This window comes from Elephas maximus, chromosome 16, assembly GCF_024166365.1.
Source record: "Elephas maximus indicus isolate mEleMax1 chromosome 16, mEleMax1 primary haplotype, whole genome shotgun sequence".
In the NCBI taxonomy this organism is placed as follows: Eukaryota; Metazoa; Chordata; class Mammalia; order Proboscidea; family Elephantidae; genus Elephas; species Elephas maximus.
In genome coordinates this window covers 55,801,274-55,824,318 of record NC_064834.1, presented here as the reverse complement: position 1 = coordinate 55,824,318, position 23,045 = coordinate 55,801,274, and the positions used below count along the sequence as shown (strand labels likewise).

General features: G+C 39.0%; 1 protein-coding gene across 3 annotated transcripts in view; it reads right to left on the bottom strand.

Moving 5' to 3' along the window:
• CFAP58 (cilia and flagella associated protein 58) overlaps nt 1–23,045 on the bottom strand; it is a 207,165-nt gene that overhangs the window by 85,581 nt on the left and 98,539 nt on the right. For all 3 annotated transcript variants that reach the window (XM_049856121.1, XM_049856123.1, XM_049856122.1), the window contains 5 exons: nt 21,417–21,611; nt 19,167–19,304; nt 17,049–17,208; nt 12,986–13,068; nt 10,246–10,437 (listed from right to left, as the gene is read on the bottom strand). In XM_049856121.1, coding sequence (XP_049712078.1) covers nt 10,246–10,437; nt 12,986–13,068; nt 17,049–17,208; nt 19,167–19,304; nt 21,417–21,611 — 768 coding nt within the window. The remainder of the gene's footprint in view (nt 1–10,245; nt 10,438–12,985; nt 13,069–17,048; nt 17,209–19,166; nt 19,305–21,416; nt 21,612–23,045) is intronic.

The following is a 23,045-nucleotide window of genomic DNA, read 5'->3' as shown; positions in this document are numbered from 1 at the left end:
CCTGGTGGATTCAAACTGCCAGGCTTTTTGTTAGCAGCCATAGCTCTTAACCACTACGCCACCAAAGTTTCCAGTGACCCTAAAAAAAATAAATAAAAATAATTTTTTTTTTTTTTTTTTTTAGTAAAACTGCCCCACAGGGTTTCCAAGCAGCAAGGACTGGCTGGTAAATTCAAACTGCTGACCTGCGCCATCAGGGCTCCATAGCTAATAGTTATCAGGTACTTTTTTTTACCAGGCACTTTACATATAACTTAATCTTTACAAAAATCCTGAATTGTGTATTATGATCATCCTGATTTTACAAAGAAGGAAACGGAGGTCAAAAGCATTAATATCATTCCCAAAGTTATATGACTAGTAAATATACAGATAACAGGAGTTTGTTTTCCTTTGTTTTTTGTGAAGTTTTTTATTGCTGTTGTTCCATTTCGTTTTGCTTTGCTTTTTTTGTGGGGGGAGGTTTGGCCAGATGGGATGTTATATATCCTTTTATGCACCTTGCTTTTATTACTCAACAATACTTTGTGAAAATCATTTCCTCTAGCCCTAATTCATTCTCTTTAAAGAACATAGAAGATTCTACCAGGAGAATTACCATAATGTACTCAACTATTCCCCTACTGATGGCTTTGTTTCCACTTTTTTGCCAATATGAACAAAGCTGCAAAAAAACCTTTTTGTACGTGAGTCCTCCTACACTCATGCTCTTACTTCCGTGGGATGAATTCCCTGGAGTAGGATAGCTGGCTCAAAGGACATATATATATATTTTTTAGCTCTAATAGACATTGCTAGATTGCTTTCCAAAATGGCTGTAATACTTTATATTTCCACACTGCCAGCAATAGTTTCCTTAATAGAAAGTTTTCTTAATAGAAAACCATCCTTGCGGTTTCAGGATAAATCCTCTTTGGTTATACTGGATGATTCTTTTAATGTACTGTTGAATATGGTTTGCTAGAATTTTATTTAGAATTCTGCATACATATTCATAAGTGAGATAGGTCTATAGCTTTCTTTTTATCTCTATTTTAGTATCAAAGTTTCTGCAAGTCTCATATAGTGAGTGGAGTATATTTCTGTTCACTCATTCTTTCACTCACTCATTTATTCATTCACTCAATGAACATGTACTGAAGACCTATCTATTGCCTCTTCCATCTTAGTACTCAAACAACCCAACCGAGGACTCACCTGGGTTTCCAGTCTCCCTCCCAGACCTGGAATCTTTCCACATTATAACAGGAAAAAGCTTGGGCTATACCAGTAAAGCGATGCCTATCAATATTGCCCAAAATAATGCCAGGTACATATGCAGCACTTTTTCTAAATTCACAATACAGTTTATATAGCATGAGAACTATCTGATTCTTCAAAGTCTGAAAGAAATGAATTCTAAACCATTAGGCCCTCAATCAGTGTTGGAGTTAATTCCCTCTCAAAAATTTTTGGCAGCTTCCATACTTACTGATCTTTCTAAGTTTTCTCTTCCCTTTGAGTCGACTTTCAGTGTATATATTTTCTAGGGAATTATCTATTTCATCCAAATTTTTATGTTTATGTGACTAGAGTTGTACAAAATATTTCCTTATTTGCTTTTACTGTTTTATCATTATTAGTAATGACAGCTCTATCTACTTTGTATGGAAAGAAAAATGACACAAAGTAAGAATCCATACAGACTCAGTGGGAATAGCTTGGATGGTTAGTTGGGGCCTGGGAGGAGAAAGACTAAAAGACCGATGACAAGGAGGTTTGGGGAAGAAGCATGTTGATGGGTCTGAGATACAAAGAAACCCTAGTTCATTCTTCCATCATTTCTTTGAGCTACATCTTTTGTTGTTGTTGTTAGGTGCCTTCGAGTTGTTTTCAACTCACAGTGACCTCAGTATCTTCAGAATCCTTAAAAATCAGTGGCAGGTGACCTTTTAAGATACTAACACTGAAACTAAAATGTTCAGGTTAAGAATAAAAGTGAAATTTAAATAAGGACCCATTCTGGATCTGTTAATTTGTTTCATATTTCTTCAAAGAAAAACAGTATCTTAGCCTAAAACTTAGCTTTTCTGTGGACAAGACATCACCCATTTTGGGGTTAGTCAAATGAACAGATTGAAAATACTTTGAACAGAACTACCAGCATTCAGAATATCAAGCAGCATGCACATCAGAGAAAAGAAAAAATTGCTTGTTCAATAGCTTTGAGAGACTTTTTAACAAAAATAATTCTTTGCAAAGACCTTCAGAGAAAGGATTCAGCCAAGGATGTTTAATTTGGGGACATCCAACTAGCATTGTCCATGTGCACAAAATCACAAACTTGCTTCTGGGGTCCTGAAGCTGGGGGTAATAAGAACCCATCACAATAACAAGATGATCAAAAAGATTTAAGTTAAACGACAATGAAAAAATTACATAAGTATTGAAACTAGGAGAAAAGACAATTTACAAAACAATTTATTTCTAAGTGTTGAGACCCAATTTACTTTGATGGAAATCATTTGAACCAATGTCACATAGAAGTTCAAATCCTGAAAACTCATAAAATGTGGGGCGTTAAACAGCAGCAAAACCTCTTGTCAGCAAACTGGCCCCTGTTGAAAAATGGTATATCAGAGAACGAGGGGCGCCAGCTGTGGGGCTGGAGCTTAATTAATTGATTACCCTTTCAGATACCTCAAACCAACTCATGAGATAAATCACATCCAAATACAGAAAGTTTTATTACAGCCAGAGAGTTGGAGCTCTTAGTGTTTGTAGGCCCACTACAGAGGAGCCCAGAAAACACTTATGATGCACTATGAAGGTACAGTCCCGGTTTATAACCTACTCCTACCTTTTCTTTTTCTGTTAAAACAACCTGCCAGTAGAAATAAGGGTGAGATAAAAATCAATAACGTGTGCTGGAAATCTGCCGCATAGCCAAAACAGCACATAGACTGAGGCAGGATAAGAAAGTAGGTCATTGAGTTTGGAACCCTTTAACTTATATTTGATGAAACATCAGTACAATAAACTTCTCAAATAAGTTCTTCTGACTCCACGTCAATGGTTTGAACGCTGACCATGCTTTTACCTTCATGATGAAACTGAAAAACTCACTCTCTGAAAATAAAGCACATCTCTGTGCCCAGGCATGGGAAATTTTAAGTCTTCCTTGTTTGTTTTGTTTTCTTATTTTATGGTGGTGCAGTCATTAAGCATTTGGCTGCTAACCAAAAGACAGGCAGCTCAAATCCACCAGCTGCTCCTTGGGAACCTTATAGGGTCACTACGAGTCAGAATCGACTCAACGGCAATTGGTTTGGCTTGGTTATTTTTGGTATCCTAAATTCAGGGGGACATAACTGTTTCTATCCCTTTGTTTACAATGTATTATCTTATAAAACTGAGGGTATAATAGGATCTACCTCAAAGGACTATTGTGATGATTTATAAAGTCAGGAAAATATACATACATGTCATCACATAAGAAGTACCTAGCATATAGTAACTTAATCACTCAATAAATGCCAAGAGATTATTATTATAGGTTATACTATATAATATTAGTACTTAATAAATCAATTTTTTTTCCCTATAGATCAAATTCTGTTCTCTAGGAAAGTAGCGATATACATAGCATACATCTTTCTTTTTGACACAGAAAGCCTATATTTTGTGTACGTCCCTTTGATGCCCCTCACCAGGGCTCTACCCAATTAAAGATGCTCTTGTGTGTAACTTCACACTGACATCAAAGAAACAGGAGCTTTATTTCATTATAAAGGTATCTAACAAGGGGGGTTTGATGGTGCAGTGTTTAAGAGTTTGGCTGCTAACCAACAGGTCAGCAGTTCAAATCCACCAGCCACTCCTTGGAAACCCTATGGGGCAGTTCTACTCTGTCCTATAGGGTCGCTGTGAGTTGGAATCAACTCTACTGGAACAGGTCTGGTTTTTTGTTATCCAGTGGACAATATTTCTTTGATCAACTTTTGCTTTCCTCACTCTTTCTAAGACCACAAAGTCCATTATTATTCATTTCATTATTATGCATACTCTGTCTAGAAGAGCTTCACTTGACACCATATAGTGCTAAACTTGACATCGTAGTAATAGGCAAATGAGCAAAGACCTAAGGAATTTCTAGGCAGGGATTTGTTGTGAAAGAATGCCTTTTGACGTGGAAAATGTCTGGGAGGAGACTGCCAGAAGTTTAATATTTAGGCTGAAAAAGAGGGGTCCTGAAATGAGCCAAGTACATTGTATGCAAAAGGTTCACCAGGTTTAATAATTGACTAGGAATGGTGTTACCTAGAATTTGTAGAAGTTTAGAAAGTACTATGTATGGCTGACCACAACTTATGACGCCACTCCTCATGCCTTGCAATTTACCTCAAGAGTAAAATTCAGTGTCCAGCAGAGAAAACATCATTTGGATAAAAAGTACCGGAACCCTGCAGGAGATTAGCTTATGGTTCAGCAAACATGCACACTCTCCCCCTGTTCCCACAGCCTCCATGGGAGGAGTATATTTCCCCATACTGTTGCTGATGGGCTTGTGTTAGCCAATGGGGCATCAGAGAACACTAGGCAAATAGAGAGACACAAAATGTGCTCCTTTGGTTGAGTTGGCCATTTGCACTCCTTTCTTTCACCATGAGAAGAACAAGCATCTGGGAGGATGAGGAACCTGTGGAGTAGAACTGGACCCAACACATAGCCCGGAGCCAAGTCCAGTCTAAATCAGCTAAAACTCAGTCAATTGCAGGTGTGTGAGTGAGAAATAAATGTTGATTTTTGCATGTCACTGAGGTTTTGTGGTCGGTTATTATGCAGCATTGTTATGGCAAGAGTTGACTAAAACAAACGCTTAAGAAGATTTGGGATTCTCAGTCATCCAATTCTGACATAAAAGGGAATCTCCTTTCTTATTTGCAAACGCCAAGTTAAATTCATAAAGCGTAATGCAGGGCTTTTAGCATGTTAGATTTCACCTTTCTTTCTCTAAACCAGAAAGAACCAGAAGGCAAATGTTCATACTGTTTTTGCAGTCCAGAAGGGAGAAGTGACATCAGTCACAGCTAAAAATGCAGAGGACAAATCAGTTAAGACCTTTCATCATGGTAACACAGGAATTTAAGGGAGGATGGAACCACAGTGATAAGTAAATACATTCTTAAAGGAGAATATTAGATTCCTAATAGTAAGTCTTGGAACAGTTAATTTAGATGTCCAGTTATGCTTCTCATTCACTTTTTCAAAAAATACTTGAGTACTTATTTAGTAAATAAGTATTATAAAGAGCTCGAATAAGACTTGAATAAGACTTGTCTTCCCAGAAGTCCTAAGGTAGAATGAGGACGATATGCAAATAATGGTAAGTATAGCAAAGTTTGCAGAGAAATAGAACCATTTTCATATTGTAGGTGCCCCATGCCCAACTGCCTATTCCCTTTCATTCTGGGCTGAGGTAGCATATGAATGAACTGTAATTCCTAGAGTGCCCTGTTACCAGGGTTGATTCTTTCTGCCCTATCACACCTCAATTCCACAATCTTCGGAATGCTCTGGGTCACAACCAGTTTCTGTTCCGCATTTGCATTTGTTCTCTGGAGCAAGTATTTGCCTAACTGTGGGAAGATGAACTGATACCTGATCAGGTCTTGGGTAGTTCAGACCCTGAGTCAGGAAAGAGATGGTGGGAGAGTTCTGAAGCACATTTCTAGCTCTTCTCAGGCAGTCTCTTTCATGAAGCACATTTAAGGGACCATAAGTTAAGGTGCAAGTAGGTTTTCTCCATTCAGCTCTGTTGGCTTTATAATTCTCATCCACTCTCTTATCTCGTATTTTAGCATTAGGCTTTATGTCAGTCTTAAGTGCTTCATGCTATTATAACTTTTCATCTTTTTCTGCACCTTATTGACCCTTAGCAAGGAGTTGGGAATAGCTACATTCAAATGCCAGGCTGAGAGAAAACTCTGGACTACCCATCAAATTTGTTTATTGATGTATCTATTTGTATATACTTACATAGCATTTACTATGTAACAAATTTTAGTCTAAGTATTTTAGAAATATTAACTCATTTAATCCTCACAACCAACCTATGACTTACACCTCCAATCTCTTTTCATTGCATACTGACCGAATTGGGGTCAAACCATATAAATAAATTTGCATTCTGTTTTCATCAGATTTATATTGTGGTCATGTTCCCCACTTCAAAAAATATTTTTCAAAAATATGATTTCAACAGCTACATAATATTATATCAAATAAATGTAGCACAACTTATTTAACCTTTCTATCATTTAGAAGAATTACAACCAGAATGCTCCTTAGAAGCAAAAACGGCGAGACTGCATCTTACATACCTTGGACATGTTGTCAGGAGGGATCAGGCCCTGGAGAAGGACATCATGCTTGGTAAAGCACAGGGCCAGTGGAAAAGAGGAAGACCCTCAGCGAGGTGGATTGACACAGTGGCTGCAACAATGGGCTCAAGCATAACAACGATTGTGAGGATGGTGCAGGACCGGGTAGTGTTTCATTCTGTTGTGCACACGGTCACTACGAGTCAGAACTGACTCAATGGCACCTAACAACAACAACAATTTTTTAGACAAGGATCCCTGGTGGTGTAGTGGTTAAGTGCTTGGCTTTTAACCAAAAGGCCAGTGGTTCAAACCTATCAGCTGCTCCAAAGAGAAAGATGTGGCAGCCTGCTTCTGTAAAGATTTACAGCCTTGGAAACCCTATGGGGCAGTTCTACTCTGTCCTATAAGGTCATTATGAGTTGGAATCAACTCAACAGCACACAATAACAACATTTTTGGGATATTTGGGTTGATTCTTATTTTTCTTTGTTGTAAATTATGCTTTGAAGAATATTCTTTCATGAAAACCTTTGCATTTCTTATTTTTCCTTAGATTAGATTTTTAGAAGACAAATTGCTGGGTCAAAAGGTTAAACTTGGAATGATGTATACTCACTCTAGAAGTACATGAAAATGTCAGTTTCATGACCTCTCCTCCAGCCCTTCGTATTATTCCCCACCCCCCCATAAATAGACTGCATGAAAGGGAGCTTTCCATTTGTAGAATGAGAATTTGTATGTGTGTGTGTGTGTGTGTGTGTTGAGAGAATGGAGGGGGGTAAAAAGGCATGTTGCTGTGGTTAGGTACCCTAGAGTCAATTTTGACTCACAGTGACCCCATGTGACAAAGCAGACCTGCTCCATAGGGTTTTCTAGGCTGTAATCTTTACGAAAGCAGATCACCAGCTGTTTTTCCCGGGGAGCCGCTGGGTGGGTTCAAACCACCAACCTTTCAGTTAGCAGCCAACCACTTAACCGTTGCACCACCAGGGCTCCTATCCTCAATACAGAAGTTCAGAAATGACACAAAGTCACTGTAGCAACTGAAAAATACCATCAGGGGTTAAGTAAGAGATAGGAAAGTTGTTGATTAATAGCATATAAGGAACTTGTGCTCAGATTATTTAGGTAAGACATTATTATAAACTTGCACAGTTAAAATCAGACATTGTAAACAAATAAAAATACAGTCAACAGCAAAACTTGGTACTGGTATTTCTCCTTTACATGAAAACCAAGCAAAATGAACAAACCCTCTACCAAAATCAGGGGCAACATTCTTTTTGCTACTCATCATCCATCCATTTGTTTACAAACATTTGTGGTGACTGTTTACTATGTGCCAGGATGCTGGAAATATAAATATTCTAGAGAATGCTAACTGCCATTCTAGACATATCAACAAGTCATCACGAGCATAAAGTAAGGAGTGGCTACCTCAGCCTGGTGGAGTTAGAGTAGGCTTGACCGAGGAGATAGGCATTTGAACTGGGTCTGGAAGGATGAATGGAAGTTTGCCACACAGGGAAGAGGAGAAAGAACTTTCCAGGAAGAACACAGAAAGATTTTATCCCATATGTCAGAGTACCCCAAAAGCTATGCCTTGCATAGATCACAGGTGTATGGCAAAATAGTGATTCTATTACAGGGCAGCCAGGTTGATTCCCTCTAGTCCTAAGCAGCCCTTTCCCCTTATTTCCATGAGCCATAGACATGCTATTTTCTGTATGTGCTGTGATGTAAAAAATGTTGAGAACCACTGCCCCAGGGCACTGAGAGTTGACAGAGATTTGAAGCCCAGGAGTAATAAATAATAAGATCAGCTGGGGATTTATTAAGAGTTAGCTCCAATGGTGGTGTGATGGCAGCCTGGAGTGGAGAGAGACTGAGTATCAGGAAGGAGACGTAGGAAGTGCCAATAGACGGTATTATATGTTTGAATATATTGCTGTCCCACTCCACAGGGCCCCTCCCATAGGAGGGTCATACTTGTCAGGCTTGGCCATGTGGCTTCCTTTGGCCAATGGAATATGAGTGGAGGTGCCCTGTGCCCTTCCCTTGACATCAGCACCTGTCTGAGCATCTCGGGGTTCCCTTATTTCACTCTTGGCCCTCTCTCCAGAGGCCAGCACATCCCAGACAGAGTCAGCTGGGAGTGGAGAGGATGTGAAGCAGGGCTACAGCTGATCCTCAAATGGCAGTGATGTGAGCAAAAATCAATCTTTATTGTCATAAACTACTGGGGTTTGGAAATTATTTGCAACAGATGAAGCTGTTGGTTACAGAGGCTAATGTGCTAGTCCAGGCTAAAGAACGCAAGGGCCTGAACCGACCTCTAGTCCTCCCAGAGTTAGTAAATCAATCAGTGGAGTGCCTAGGCTGGCTAAGTCAGAAGAGAACCAGGCTCTGTTCTGATGGCTCCCAATCGAGGGTATGAGAATCCCCTGGGGATCTTTATAAGGAAGACATGTCCAGCCAGGGATGGACTGAGCATACGCATTCAACTCTACATTCTGTAAACATCTATTCAGCATTTATTTAGTCCGGGTGGGAAGAAGCTGGTTTCCCATTAGTAAAGCTTGTTTCCCACATTGTAACTCTAATGTTGGCTATTCCCTTTGTCATCTTTGAGATTCCACTCCAAAAAAACAAAGAAAACTTAAGCATGCAAGAGCATTGGTGAGCACTGTAGAATTCACTGCTGATTTCATTGAGATGGGAAAGAGAGCTTACACTGCACAGCAGACAACATTTCACTAGAAAAAAATACTCACTAAATGAGGCTTTGCTCCCAAACTCTCTTCTCAGCCTCGTAACCAAAACTTTTCCCCATCCCAGGACCACTGCTCTGTGCCATCTATGAACACACTAAAAAGAGTATTAATTTAACTGCTTGTGCTTCATGTAGGCAATTCTCCAAGACAATGGGATAAAGTAAAGTCCAAATCCCTGAAATCATTCTTAACGATCCAGCCCAAGGCCTTCCTTCTCTTAAGCAGCTCACAAGTAGAAGAGATCTGGAACTCAGCTACCCGGCATGTGGATTTCCACCACTGGTTGGGGTTTAAGTTCACAATAAAAACCAAATCACCATTGCCATGGAGCCAATTCCAACTCATAGGGAATCCATGTGTTACGGGGTAGAACTGCTCCATAGGGTTTTCTTGGTTATAATATTAACAGAAGCAGATCACCAGGCCTTTCTTCTGTGGTACCAGTGGGTGGGTTCTAACTGCCAGCCTTTAGGTTAGTAGACGAGCACAAACCATTTGCGGCATTTAGCATACAACTTGTTTTGTGATATGGGCTGCAATTCCCACTATGTGTCAGCAATCTCCCCCTTTCCACCCCATGCTCCCCATCACAACAGTTTTAAAGTAAAAATGCTCTTTGAATATGTGACACATTTAACTGATGCCCACAGTCACTCACAACTTAACTTGAGCTAATTTAATTAACAACCAAATGGAATCTTTGCTCTGAAGGGACAGAAGATTCAGTGATAGGTGGGAGTGAGAACAAGGAGCTGAGAGCTGGCGATGTTGACAGTCCGGTGAGCCCAGCCCAGAAGGAATGTTGCACAGCACTGTACCAGGAAAGAGGGAGAGTGTCTGGAGCACCCAAAAGCTGAGAGAGGGGTCCAGACAAAAGGCAATGAGAGAACACCAAGGGCAAGCCTTTTGTATCTCACAATCTGGCCGACAACTAGCTCTAGAACAGCTTTGATTCTGTCAACATCAGTCTTCTTAAAGCTGTGCAAACCACAAGCTGAAATCTGAATAAACCATCCTTGCAACAGTTTGTGACAATCAGAAATGCAGGGGGATGTACCTGCACACCCCCGCCCCCCCCACGCCCCCCACATCGAGGAGGGGCTTACCTTCTGGGTAAGGTCACTGGCTTCATTGATGTACCGATCTCGCTCCTTTTCCAGTTGAAAGATGATCTTTCTCTGTTTCTGAGCCTCTTCCTTGTAATTCTGGATTTCTTCCTCCAGGTTCCTCTTGGCTTGTTCATGGAGCTTCACCAGGTCTATCTGTTTCTGGGTTGCACTGACCGCCTTAAGCATATTCTAAAAATAAGGACAACAAAACAGCCCCATTACTCATAATATTTAGGAATTTTTTTTCAACCCCCTGCCTTATCCCTAAAATAATTAGATATATTGTCTTTTAGATGAATAAAAATAAATATATTCTCTATAGTTTATTAAGAGCTGCTTATGTTAATTTCTCACAAAGCGCTTTAAATGCACACAGAAATATACTACATGACCACCACATCCCTAAGAAGTAGGCACTATGTCCTTCCCATTTTAGGGAAAAGAAACACACTGAAAGGAATTAACCTACTTGCTTAAAATGCCTAAGGTCATACTACTGAGAAGTGGCAGAGTCAGGATTTAAACTCAGAGCTGGGTGACCCCAAAGCCCATGCTCTTCATTTCCATCTAGCTCTAGGCTTTGAGGGTATGTGTCTGTGTCTGTGGTTAGAACAACTGAAACTAATCATGAATCTTGGTCTCTTAGTAGGAAGTAAAATAAGTTGAGCTTATTAAAAATGCAGATACCCAAGTCCCAACTCCAGAGATGCTGGATTCAATGGGTCTGGGCTGGAACCGAGGTACCTGTACTTTTTAAAATCTTGCACCTGTGATTTCTAACTCTGAAAAGGAAATGCCTTGGGTTGGCTGCCAAGCTCCCCAGAAACACAGAGTTAGCAGCAGTGCCACTCTGATGCTTGCTCAGGCAAGAGTGCCACCTCTCCAGTCATAGCTGGATGGACCAAATGACCCTTCCCATGGAATTTTGAAATAGAGCCTTCAGAGTTTTGCAACTCAGTAGAAGATGTAAACCTGGGAGCTGTTGGTGGCAGCCGTTTTTCTGGACTGAGAAACACAGAGACAGTCTTCACTGAAAGAGAGAAATAAGCAGAAACTCAGCAAGAAGTAGAGAGAGAGGGCTTTCTGTACATTTCAAGAATGCCAGGCACCTATCAGTTCCTGAGTCCTAGCTGTGTCCTCAGTTTTCACGAGGTACCTCGTATTCTCTTTCCAAATCTCTAACCAATACAGACCCACAGCCAGGTCTGAGAACTACTGAACTACAAACAGGTAAAAGGTGAATTAAACCTTGGTCCAGCAATGACGTACAAAAGAGAAAAAGGTCAACTATATTTTCAAGTATTGTATTAAACATTTGTTTTGTAGAAGATAAAGCCACTCCAACATAACACCGAAAGAACCAAAATATTTTAACTTTGCTACCTGACAAACCATGGTATTCATTCATTCAACGAAGCGGCATCTCAAATCAGTGGGAAAAGAATATATTATTCAATGAATGTTGATTGCATACCTGCAGAGGATCAGGCACTAAGCTACGCACTAAGGTGACAATGGCCATGAAAAGAAAAAAGTTCCTGCCCTATCAACAAATAAATGTAAAATCGCTGCTGTGCTATGTGTCCTACCTATAGTGGTAGAAAACACCCTGGTTGTTTATCAGTACATATAAAATATAATTTGTTTAAATGTTGTATGAACAAAAAATAAATTAAAAAATCTAAATCCAATAATACTGTTTACATGTGCAAATTTATAGAATAAAAGAACAGTTTCCAGGATTATGCCAAAAAAAGAAAAAATTCAATGACTTTCTTAACGTGTGCTTAGCATGTAAAGATATCTAATCTCTTAACATTCCCTGAGATTCCCTCAATAGCCTACTTTAAGCCAAAGGGTAGTCTATTTTGTTAACATATGTTCAATTCTGGGAAACCTAAATAATGAGAGTCAGAATGAACAAGACAGGTTGTTTCCACCTTGATGAGATAAAGCTGTCTTGGCCAAAAGCCATCAGATTGTTAGAGAAGAAGCCTCTGACCCCACCCAGCTGCACCTGGCCTGTCTCTTCTTCCTTCCTGGACCAGAACAGGGAAACTTACTCTAAATCCTTGAAGGTAGTTAATCTCCTGAAAGTGACTATCAGTGGAGAGAATCCCTTTGGAAGATGCTAGGAACCCCTGTCTTGAATGGAGGGATTGCCAAACCTTTACCTTCAAACTCCCCTAAATCTTTCCTACAGCATTGGACCATATTGAGCTGAATGGCTAGAAGGTTTAAGGACCAACAACAAAAAGCAAAACCTACAATATTGAGAAGATGGAGGAAATGTTCAAGACTTTTTAGATCACGAACAGGCGACTCTTATACCTAACACTTAAAGTTAAAATTTTATTAGCATTCACTTACATTTTCTGGATTAGCAAAAGTTGTAGATTATAGATATTAAATTCAGAAATTTTGATGAACTGCTTAGGATGCCAAGTAACACACCAGCAATAAAAACAGAATCCACAAAACACTCTTAAATCCCCTGCTGCTTTATATGCTAATTCTCTGAAGCCCCTTTGTGTTCACAGGTGATAACACGGTTTCCACGCACTGGCAGGAATGGCAGACTGGAGGCAGCTGCTTAGAGGAAAACTGAGCACTATTATTTATTCTAATCTACTTTTGTTTGCTTCCAAGTTTTCTTTCCCCATACAACTGGTTATAGACAGTTATTATAGCACGAAAGAAAGGCATTCAGTTACCAGTGTTACTGTAACAAACTCACCTTATTTAATATGTCCCTTTCTCTCAGAAGCTCATCCACGGCTTTCTTATCAAGTTCTGCTTGTTTCTTTGAAGCCTCCACCTCTAAATCACCGGAGGAGAAAATAATAGTAAGTATAGTGTCGATCTAAGAAAGAATCCTCCAAGTCCAAGGTAATATAAAAACTCCTTTAAATTTTTATCTGTAGCTATTAAAAAAAAAAAAAAAAAATTTTTTTTTTTTTTTTTTATAAAAGCAGTTGCCGTCAAGTTGACTCCGACTCATGGCGACCTCATACGTGTCAGAGTGAAATAGCACTCCACAGGGTTTTCAATGGCTGATTTTTCAGAAGTAGATCACCAGGCCTTTCTTCCAAGGTGCCTCTGGGTGGACTCTAACCACCAACCTTTCAGTTGGAAGCCAAGCAAGTTAACCGTTAGCATCTAAACTACTACTTATTGTTAAACGTGAGCTTCACTATAACAGTGATGTAGGTCTTACTGTCCCAATAAGCAAATAGGAATTGAGGCATAACAAGACAAAGCCACATGCCCGATGTCCACAACCAGGAAGTGACAGTGACTAGAAGCTTGGTATCTCTAGCTCCAAAAAGTCCTTGCTCTATTTAACCTTTTTTCTTATATAAGTAACTGGAAATACAGAAATTAGAAATACTGATAAGCAAAAGGGAAAAATTTTAAATCAACCTAAATCCACTTAGTATTTTGATTTGTCAATTTCCAGACTTTTGCCTATGCAAATGTGTGAGTGTGCATATACCAAACACACTGTTTTGCAGCATGCTTTTTTCACTAATAAATATAGAATAAATGCCTTTCTATATTATAACTTATATTATAAGTGGCTTCACAGTATTTCACTGTATGAAAATACATACTTCATTTAGCCAATCCTCCACTTTCAATATTTAAGTTGCTTCCAATTTTTTTTTGCAATTATAAGCAATACATCTGTGAAAGTACTAATATACTAATTCATTTGTTCCTCTAGAAGAGAAAGTTCTGGATCAAAGGGGATGTATTATTTTAAGGTATTTCTTGCCTACTGACAATTATTCTCCAGAAACTTAACAGCAATAATGTCCACACCCACACCACCACTGGGTATCATCGTTCTCTTTGATCTTTGGTGGTGATAGATTAAAAAAAAAAAAAAAAAAGAAGTCTTTAATTTGCATGTCTTTGATTAGTGAAGTTGACTACTTTTTCCTGTTTAATGACCATTTGTTTTTTGTTTTTTGTTTTAATTGCCCACATTTGTCCTTTACACATATTTCTTGTGGACTGTTTGTCCTTTTTGTAGATTTTTAAGAATTCTTTACACATAAGGATACTAACCCTTTGACTGAAATAATTTAGTCAATTTGGCTTTCTTTATAGAGTGTTTTGCTGTATAGAAATTTTTACTTCATTGAATCTTTCAATCTTGGCTTTATGGTTTGCATATTTGGTGTTAACTTTACACTTTATCCTACTATTTTGTGATTTCATTTTTTAAAATTTAACTCTTCCGTTTATTGAAATGTATTCTGGTGAAAGGAGTGAAAGAGAGACCTAACTTTTTTCCCCCCAAAAAGTAGCTTACTGTCATGATATAAATTTTTTAATAATCCTTTGCTTCTTACTCGTCAGAAACAACACCTTTATCTTAAGTGATAATCTTGGGTCTTTTTCTAGCTTTCTGCTCTTTTCCACTGATCTGTCATTTGGACATCATTGCTCCGGTATTTAATTATTGAAGTTTTATAATACAGTTGAAATGCCTGGTAAGGCAAATTGCTCTTCCTTTTCCAGAATTTTACAGCTATTATTACGTTTCTTCTTCTGGAAGAACTCTAGAATCCCATTTCAGGTTCCAAACAACAAAACTCCCTAAAAGTTCTACGGGAAATATTAAATACATCGATTAATTTGGAGATAATTTATATCTTTATCATATTGAGTTTTCTCATCTAGCAACTTGGTATATGTCTCCATTTTTCAAGTCTTCTTTTATAGCCCTCCATAGCATTCTGTAGCTTTTTTATATACCTAGGTCCTATAGATAGCTTGGTAATTTTATTCATAAATATTTTATTACTTTGGTTGCTATTGTAAAAGGGGACTTCCATCATATATTCTAACTGATTCTTTGTACATAAGAAAGCTATTGATGTCTATATGTTTATTTAATAACCTGCCACCCTATTGAACTCTCGTTAGGTCTAGCGGTTTTTCAGTTCATTTCCTTGGGTTCTGTGGTAGAAAATCTATCATATGGAGGACCCATGCTCCCAACCATTATGCCAAATGTCGCTTTTTGATCGGGTGCATCAAAAAGAAGAGGTCCCTCTCAAAAAGAAAGACCAGACTTGCTGACCTGACAGAGACTGGAGAAACCCTGCAAGTATGGACCCCAGATACTCTTTCAGCTCAGTAATGAGGCCATTCCCGAGTTTCACCCTCCAGCCAAAGATTGAACAGGCCCATGGAATAAAACAAGACTAAAGGGGAGCACCAGCCCTGGGGTGGGGACTGGAAAGTAGGAGGGAAAGGAAAGCTGGGAATAGCGAACCCAGGATTGAGAAGGGAAAGTGTTGGCATGTCATGGGGTTGTTAACCAATGTCATACAACAATGTGTGTACTAACTGTTTGATGAGAAACTAGTTTGTTCTATAAACCTTCATCTAAAGCTCAATAAAAAAAAAAAAGAGGTCCCTAAGAAGAAATAACAATGGTAACTATAAAATAACAGGAAGAGAGAATATGATGACTTCTGTAAACATGATTTAGGGATGAAGAACTGGGTTCAACACTGAATGGATTAAAAAAAAAAATTTTTTCAAAGTTTAAAACTACTTCAAGCAAAAATACAGAAATTTAAATATGGGCATGTTTTGGTAGTTACTCAGACAGTCATAAGACGTGCTCTAACATTTCCAGTTGCCTTTATATCTGTCAAAGGAAGCATTAGATTGTAAACTCATGCTAGACTGCAAGCACCCTGAGGGTAGAGATCTCCACATGCCCAGTGCTTAGCATAGTGCCTACACACAGTATGCGCTCAATTTATTGAATGGATGGAGAAATTGTCAAGATAAGGTACAATTTTGAAGGAAATAGTTCTAATAATCTTATCCAGAGATTTAGATTTTGCCTAATGTTTGGTGAGATGAAAACGTGTGTACATGCTTTAATGCATCTTATTTCATTAGGATTTACAAACTCACTGCAGTTGGCATGGGGTCTATGTTCCTGCCTTATATACTTTGATACAGTCAGAATTCATACCCAGATTCTTGGTCTCCAAGTCCAGAACTGCTTCTGCCACACCAAATTTGACTGGTATACCATATTCTACAGTATACTCTTATTCAGAAAGCAGTAATATTGCTGGATAACAAAAGATGACATTTAGTAAGCACTTTTTTTTTTACTATGTGCTAGGCACTGTTCGTAAGTGCTTTATGTATATTATCTCAAGTCATCCCCGAACAACCATATGTATAGAGGTGGGATCTGATCCCAGGCAGATCTGACTCCAGAGTTTGTATCATTAATGACTCTGCTGTACAATATGGCCTCCTATGACATTTAAATTTTTCCCCCACAATGTTATAGGAAGGTAAGATAGGGGTTCAACATATGGTACAGTACTTCATGGAGAAATTAAGTTAGAAGCCATTTATTTTTATTCCACTGATTCTTGGTACATCATTGCCCCAAATACTGCTAATGGGGGGCATTTACTTCATTTATCCCTTCATTTCCTGTGGAAACACTGAGCTAAAGCAAAAGGTCATGTAGATACCACACCTAAGAGTATATACAGGTGTTAACGCTCCATTGACAACTACTGAAAATATTTTGAGCTGGATTTTTTTTTAAGATGTCAAACCAGGTATTCAAAATGATGTCCCCTCTGTACTGGCTGTTTGCCAGTTTGAGTGTTGTTTATTTTGCTAATTTCGCTTGGCACAGTTTGTGTTTGTACACATGGAACCCTGGGTTGCTAGATGGCATTAGTCACCAAGGAAATGTTTACAAATGAATAAAACAAAGCACAAAATGGTTCTTGGTCTACCTCTCTCTAATCCCAAAATCTGATTTTTTAGGGTTTCCTTATTTTGTTCCACTTCAGCCTTTTGATCTTCAATCTGGTGTAATTTCTTATGGATTTGTTCTCTTATTTTGTTGAGCTTCCCAATGTCAAGACGCATCTGATGGACTTCTTCCTCTTTGGCCTGTAATTAGTGACAGAGAATTACCAGGGATGCTCAGTAAATAAAGGGCCAGGTGACTGAATGATGATAAACTCAGAACCAATAAAAGCAAATTCTTCCTATGTCTGTGTAAAGTTGTTCTATGGGATTAAATCAAAACACACACTGTTTGATTTTGGAAAGAGATTGAAAAATTCTATCCTCTGAATAAAACGTGCAGCTATATAAACTAAAAATACTGAAAAAACCGATTAAATCTGATGTCTCAAGGTACAATCTAATTGTTGAAGCAAACAAAGTAAAAATGCTGAGGTGCATATCATAAACATGTAAATTTTGCATACAAATACTGTATTTGACTAGCAATTTTCAGGGCCTCACAAAGTAATATTTCTCAGAAGGTTATTCAAGTGCTACAACACACCCATTCTTTTGGACCCACTTGGCCACGTAGCACAATTTCCTACGCTAGAGAAGGCGTCCTCCTGCCTCAGAGTTATGTTCATCTATGTGTGTACATATGGACAGTATTAATGGACAATTCTGAATGAAAGCAAAAATGTACTAAAAAATCATTTCAAAAAAGGAAAGCACAAAATCTTTTATCTATGGACTTCAAGTTTTATGGATTTTTAAAATGTACATTAAATTCACTTTTTAAAACCTTTGCCATTCTTAGAAATAACTGGAAAGGCAGCTAGGGAGTCTTCTGCAGAAGTTAGTGATTATCCCAGCTTTGGACAGTGAAGAGGCTGAAGTTAGCTGTGTCCGTTATCCTTGAATTATTGCTAGAACCAGAATCCCATAGGTTCAGATCTGATAACAGAAATAGTCCATCTTCCAAATTGCCTCACTCACGTAACCAAAGGAGAGAATTAATGGCATAAGAATTTTTACTTTAATTTCACCTTAGGAGCTAATATATTATCTTGCCTTGAGTAGTCATTTCATCTCTACTTCAACGTGCAGCATTCCCTTAAAAAAAGTGGTTTCAGGTCAGATCATTCTGGACTGCTTTAAATGTTCTTCAGCCTTAGATTCCATAAGGTCCAAATTAGTTGACTTTAAGGCCCCTTCTGATTCTAGGATGTTTTAATTCAGTAGTTGTTAATCTATAGTTAGATGTCATTGTTAGATTTCAAAAAAGTCCTAGAAACCCCAGGCTGCATGCAAAACAAGATGCAAATAAGTGTGTGTGCATGTATGCATATGTGTTTTTATCAGATTCTCAAAAGTGCCTGCGATACCGAAAAAAAAAAAAAAGTTATGATTCATTGCTCAAATCTGTGTATTATTCTTGACAGGTCACCTATTTTATGCCCCACATTCTAGCACAACCAAAGTAGAGAATATGGATTTTTCAGAATTAAAGGGATAAACACAAAGCTACTCTATTAGTATCTACGCATACAATATGTACTCAAGTATAAAACTGTTATTCAAACTTCATTTGCAAGCACTCTTCAATAAAGCAGGGAGAAGAACAGGAAACCTGTCTTGAAATTTACATTGGACAAAGGTGAAATTCATGGTTCTACCTGCCCTAGAAGTAAGAACCCAAGTGTACCAGCCCATCACCACCTCTCCCATTCCACCTTCTCCATACAAGTAGTAAAACATAATCTGAAGTCCTTGATACTCACTCGGGTAAATGGTTTCTAGCTCTGGGCAACTAGTTACTTACTTGCAAGGCTAAATTACAGAGGGAACGTTTGAGCTCGCTTTGGAAAGCATTTGCATAACCATATGATCAATAATCAGGTTTGCAATTTTACAAGTAAGAATGGAAGTTACCAAACTGTCTGCTTCTGGCCATGAAGTAATCATTGTAGGCTTGCACCTTCCTCTGGTGCATCATGGCACTCAGTAAATCTATCACAGGTTACCCAACCAAGGGCTCAAACTACAAGGACAAACCGCCATTAACAGGTAATGAGGGAGGGAGTGTTAGCAAACAGACATTATCACATTGTGTTTACCTTGAGTTCCAACGCCTTCTGCTGGTTTTCCTGGGAAAGCTGCTCACATACCAAACTGTGTTGCTCGTTCTCTTGCTGAAGTTTAGCATTTCTCATCTGAAACTGCTCCAGTTCCTTCGCAGCTCTCTCATTCAGTATCTGAAAGATGTGGAATGAACTGGTTAATGCTTTTTAATCTGATTACAATATCTGCATATACACATAAGAGACCCTACAAACCTCCTGGGAAGATAAGAGCAAGCACAGTTTTCTGTCTTTGTAGAAACTGTTCTTTATCCCTGATGAAAGCACGAACGCACTCAAATGTGATGAATGTTAAATGGCTGAGGAAAATGATGCCTTCTAATGAATAACACAGCGAGCATAATTTTTTTTCCCCCTCTGAGAGCCTTGGGAAGTCTTGTTCACAGGTGGTGAATAAATATTTTAATGCCTGTTTGCCATTTGGCAGGCTTCGCATACTCGACCATTGCTGTGATCATTGCAAATGAGCTAGAGATTCAAATGGGTTTTATCAGCTGTGGGGCTCAGAAGCTACATCTTCCGAAGCAAATCCTGTATTAACATGCCTACAACAGCTTCTTGAACAGTACCGTTCACTAACACCAAGACATAGCCAATTCCCCTTTAATCCAACTTAAGTCGAAACCTTGGAGCTGCAGCATAGTGATTTATATCTGCCTGATTTCAGTATCAGTCAGGTTTTCTTCTTTCCTGCCTTAATTATCCTGAGCAGACATGGTTTTATAAAAAGAGGATTATATTTCGGGGGCGGGGGGAGGGTGGTCCCTCCTATTGGGGGAATATTGGGAAGCAAATGAGCTGAAGGAAAAAAAAAAAAAAGAGAGAGAGAGAAGGTGAGAAGATGGTTTAGGCACTTACTCTAAAATATAACTTCCATGCATGCAAAAGCTAAATACGGAAAGAATCCACCCAGGTCTCCATCAACAGGTACTAAATAAAATGTAGCCGGCTACCCTAAAAATAAAACTGTGTTTTATGTGAGTCCTGGATATTGCTATGTAAAACTAAAGGATATTGCTAAACAAAGCACTATAGTTTTATCATGAAAATTCTATGAAAAGCCTCTCAATTTCATGCTCAAAGATGTCTCATGTTTATCTCCTGGAGACTGCACTTTGCATATTATCTATTTGTATTAAATTACTAAAGCAACTGACAAAAAAAAATTTTTAAGTAGAAAAATACTATATGGCTTGACAATGCTTTGGAAACAAACTTCCTAAGAGGAAATCTTTTCAATAAATTGCTTTTTTTCCCCCAGTTACAGGAATTACTTCTTTAAAAAGATAGACTAAAATTATTAATATTTGCATCACCTTAAACCACTGTAATAGTTGAAACATATTTTTTAAACATATTTAAAAATGCATAAAAACAGTATGGTTTCTTAACATGAAACTTAAAAATAAACCTGTGGCAAGTAAGTCAAGTTATATTCATACAATGAAATACTATACAGCAATGAAAATAAATGGTCTATAGAGCTCCAGCCAACAGAACCTTCTACAATGACGGTAAGCCTGTATCTGCACTGTCTGAACCTGTATCCACTAGCCACATATGGCTACTGAGCACTCAAAATGGTGACAGTACAAATGAGAAACTGAGTTTTTTCTTTTATTTCATTTTAATTAATTTAAATTTAAATGTGTGTATAGCCACATGTGGCTAGTGGTTACCATATTAGATAGCCCAGGTCTATAGCCACATTGCAACAACAGGAACGAATCTCACAAACGTAATGTGGACAAAAGAAATTAGACACAAAAAAGTACACCCTGTATGATTTCATTTGTGTAAAGTACAAACACAAGCAAAACTAATCTCTGCTTAGAATTCAGGATAGAGATGACCTTTCCGGGAGACAGTGACTGGGAGGGGGCACAAGGGGACTCCGGGGTGCTGGTAATGTTCTGTTTCTTGAGCTAGGTGCAGGTTACCAAGGTGGGTTCAAACTGTGATATATACTTGTCTGTGTGTGTATTACACATCAACAAATATTAAAAAGAAATTAATTTACCTGTTGCAGGGGGGAATAAGAGGAAGGCATACTTACCTACAAGAGCCAAAGACCAAACGTAGTGTTAGGTGTCGTGTTACCAACATCAGAAGTGAAGAGAGTTTGCAGCTTTCCAGAGAAAATTCAAAACACTATCAAGGGCGTGAACAAAGGCAACGTTCTTGTTCTCTGGAGAACCAAGGTAAGGCTCACCGGCAACAACGCACCTTCTGCTCCTTCAGCTGCTGCTCCAGTTTCTGGAGCTCCTCCTTGCTTTTCTGCACGTACTGCTGCAGAGCCTTAATTTCCGACTGCTTAGAATCCATGTCCGTCTGAATTTGCTTGAGCTCTTTCTCCAGTTTTTCCTTCTTCCGAGACTCTCGCGAAGCTTCGTTCTGGCGTAGTTGGATTTCTTGTTGGAACTACAGTCATGGAAAGGAGAGGGAAGGAAGAAATGAACCCCTCACCACAGCAGGGCTTAACCAGCCAACCTGCCCCCTCTGAGGTCTTTCATCTTAAGGGCAGTCACTTTGGAGTAGCATTTTTCCCTCTGAGTCAACCGTCTTTCTTTGAGCACCATTGTTCAAACTTTGGAAGGCCACAGAATATTCTGTATTGTTTATCAGGGTTTTGATACCAGACACTCACCTTAATGGTAGACAAGTCCAGAAAGGATGGAAGAAATTCCAATTATATATGGAAGCCCAGAGTTTTAGGGAAGGTCAACACAGAAATAATTTATCCAATTATCCATCAACAGGGACTAAATAAAATGTAGTCAGCTATCCTAAATATAGGGAGCCCTGGTGGTGCCGTGGTTAAGAGCCCAGGCAGCTAACCAAAAGGTCAGCAGTTCGACTTCACCAGCCACTCCGTGGAAACCCATGGGTCAGTTCTACTCTGCAGTTGGAATCAACTCGACAGCAACAGGTTTGGTTTGGTTTTTGGTATCCTAAATATAGGGAGCCCTGTGGTGAACTGGCTAAAGCACTGGCTGCTGATGGGAAAGCCAGCAGTTCGAACCCACCAGACTGCTCCTCAAGAGAAAGATGTGGCAGTCTGTTTCAGTAAAGATTTACAGCCTTGCCAACCCTATGGGGCAATTCTACTCTTTTCCACAGGGTTGCTATGAGTCAGAATCCACTGGATGGCAGTGGGCTTGGTTTTGGTTTATAACCTAAATATAAAATTGTGTTTCACATGAGTCTTGGATATTGCTAAACAAAGCACTATAGTTTTATCATGATATTCCAAATCTATGAAAAGCCTTTCTCTTAAATTTCATGCTCAAGGAAGCCTCACGTTTACTCCTGGAGACTATTCCTTGTTTACTACCTATTTGACTTCTGGCTTTATGTAAATGTGTTCAGGTGAATTCAGGTAGATGGCTTCCTCATAAGGCAGAAGGGCTAAAGTAACTACTTCCATCCTCTGTAGATGCAGGGCCTCCTTGCCTTCTCCGGGAACACCTTCTTGGATCAGAATTGTAAGTAGGGAGTCCCTGCCTTGGTGACCTCTCAGACAGAGAAAATTAAGAAAGAAAACTGCTCTTGCATGAACAAACCAGACAAATACTGGGTGGAACAGCAGCTGCTTCACTTGGGCATAACATGTTGCCATTGAGTCTTTTGGACTCATAGTTACCCTATGGGACAGAGTAGAACTGTCCCACAGGGTTTCCGAATCTGTAAATCTTTCTGGAAGCAGACTGCCACACCTTTCTCCTGCAGAGCGCCTGGTGGGTTTGAACTGCTGACCTCTCAGTTAGCATCTGAACACTTTAACCATGTGCTACCAGGGCTCCTTCACTTGGGCATAAGGAGGTAAATTTGAGAGAGGACCAAGAGGAGAAGAGA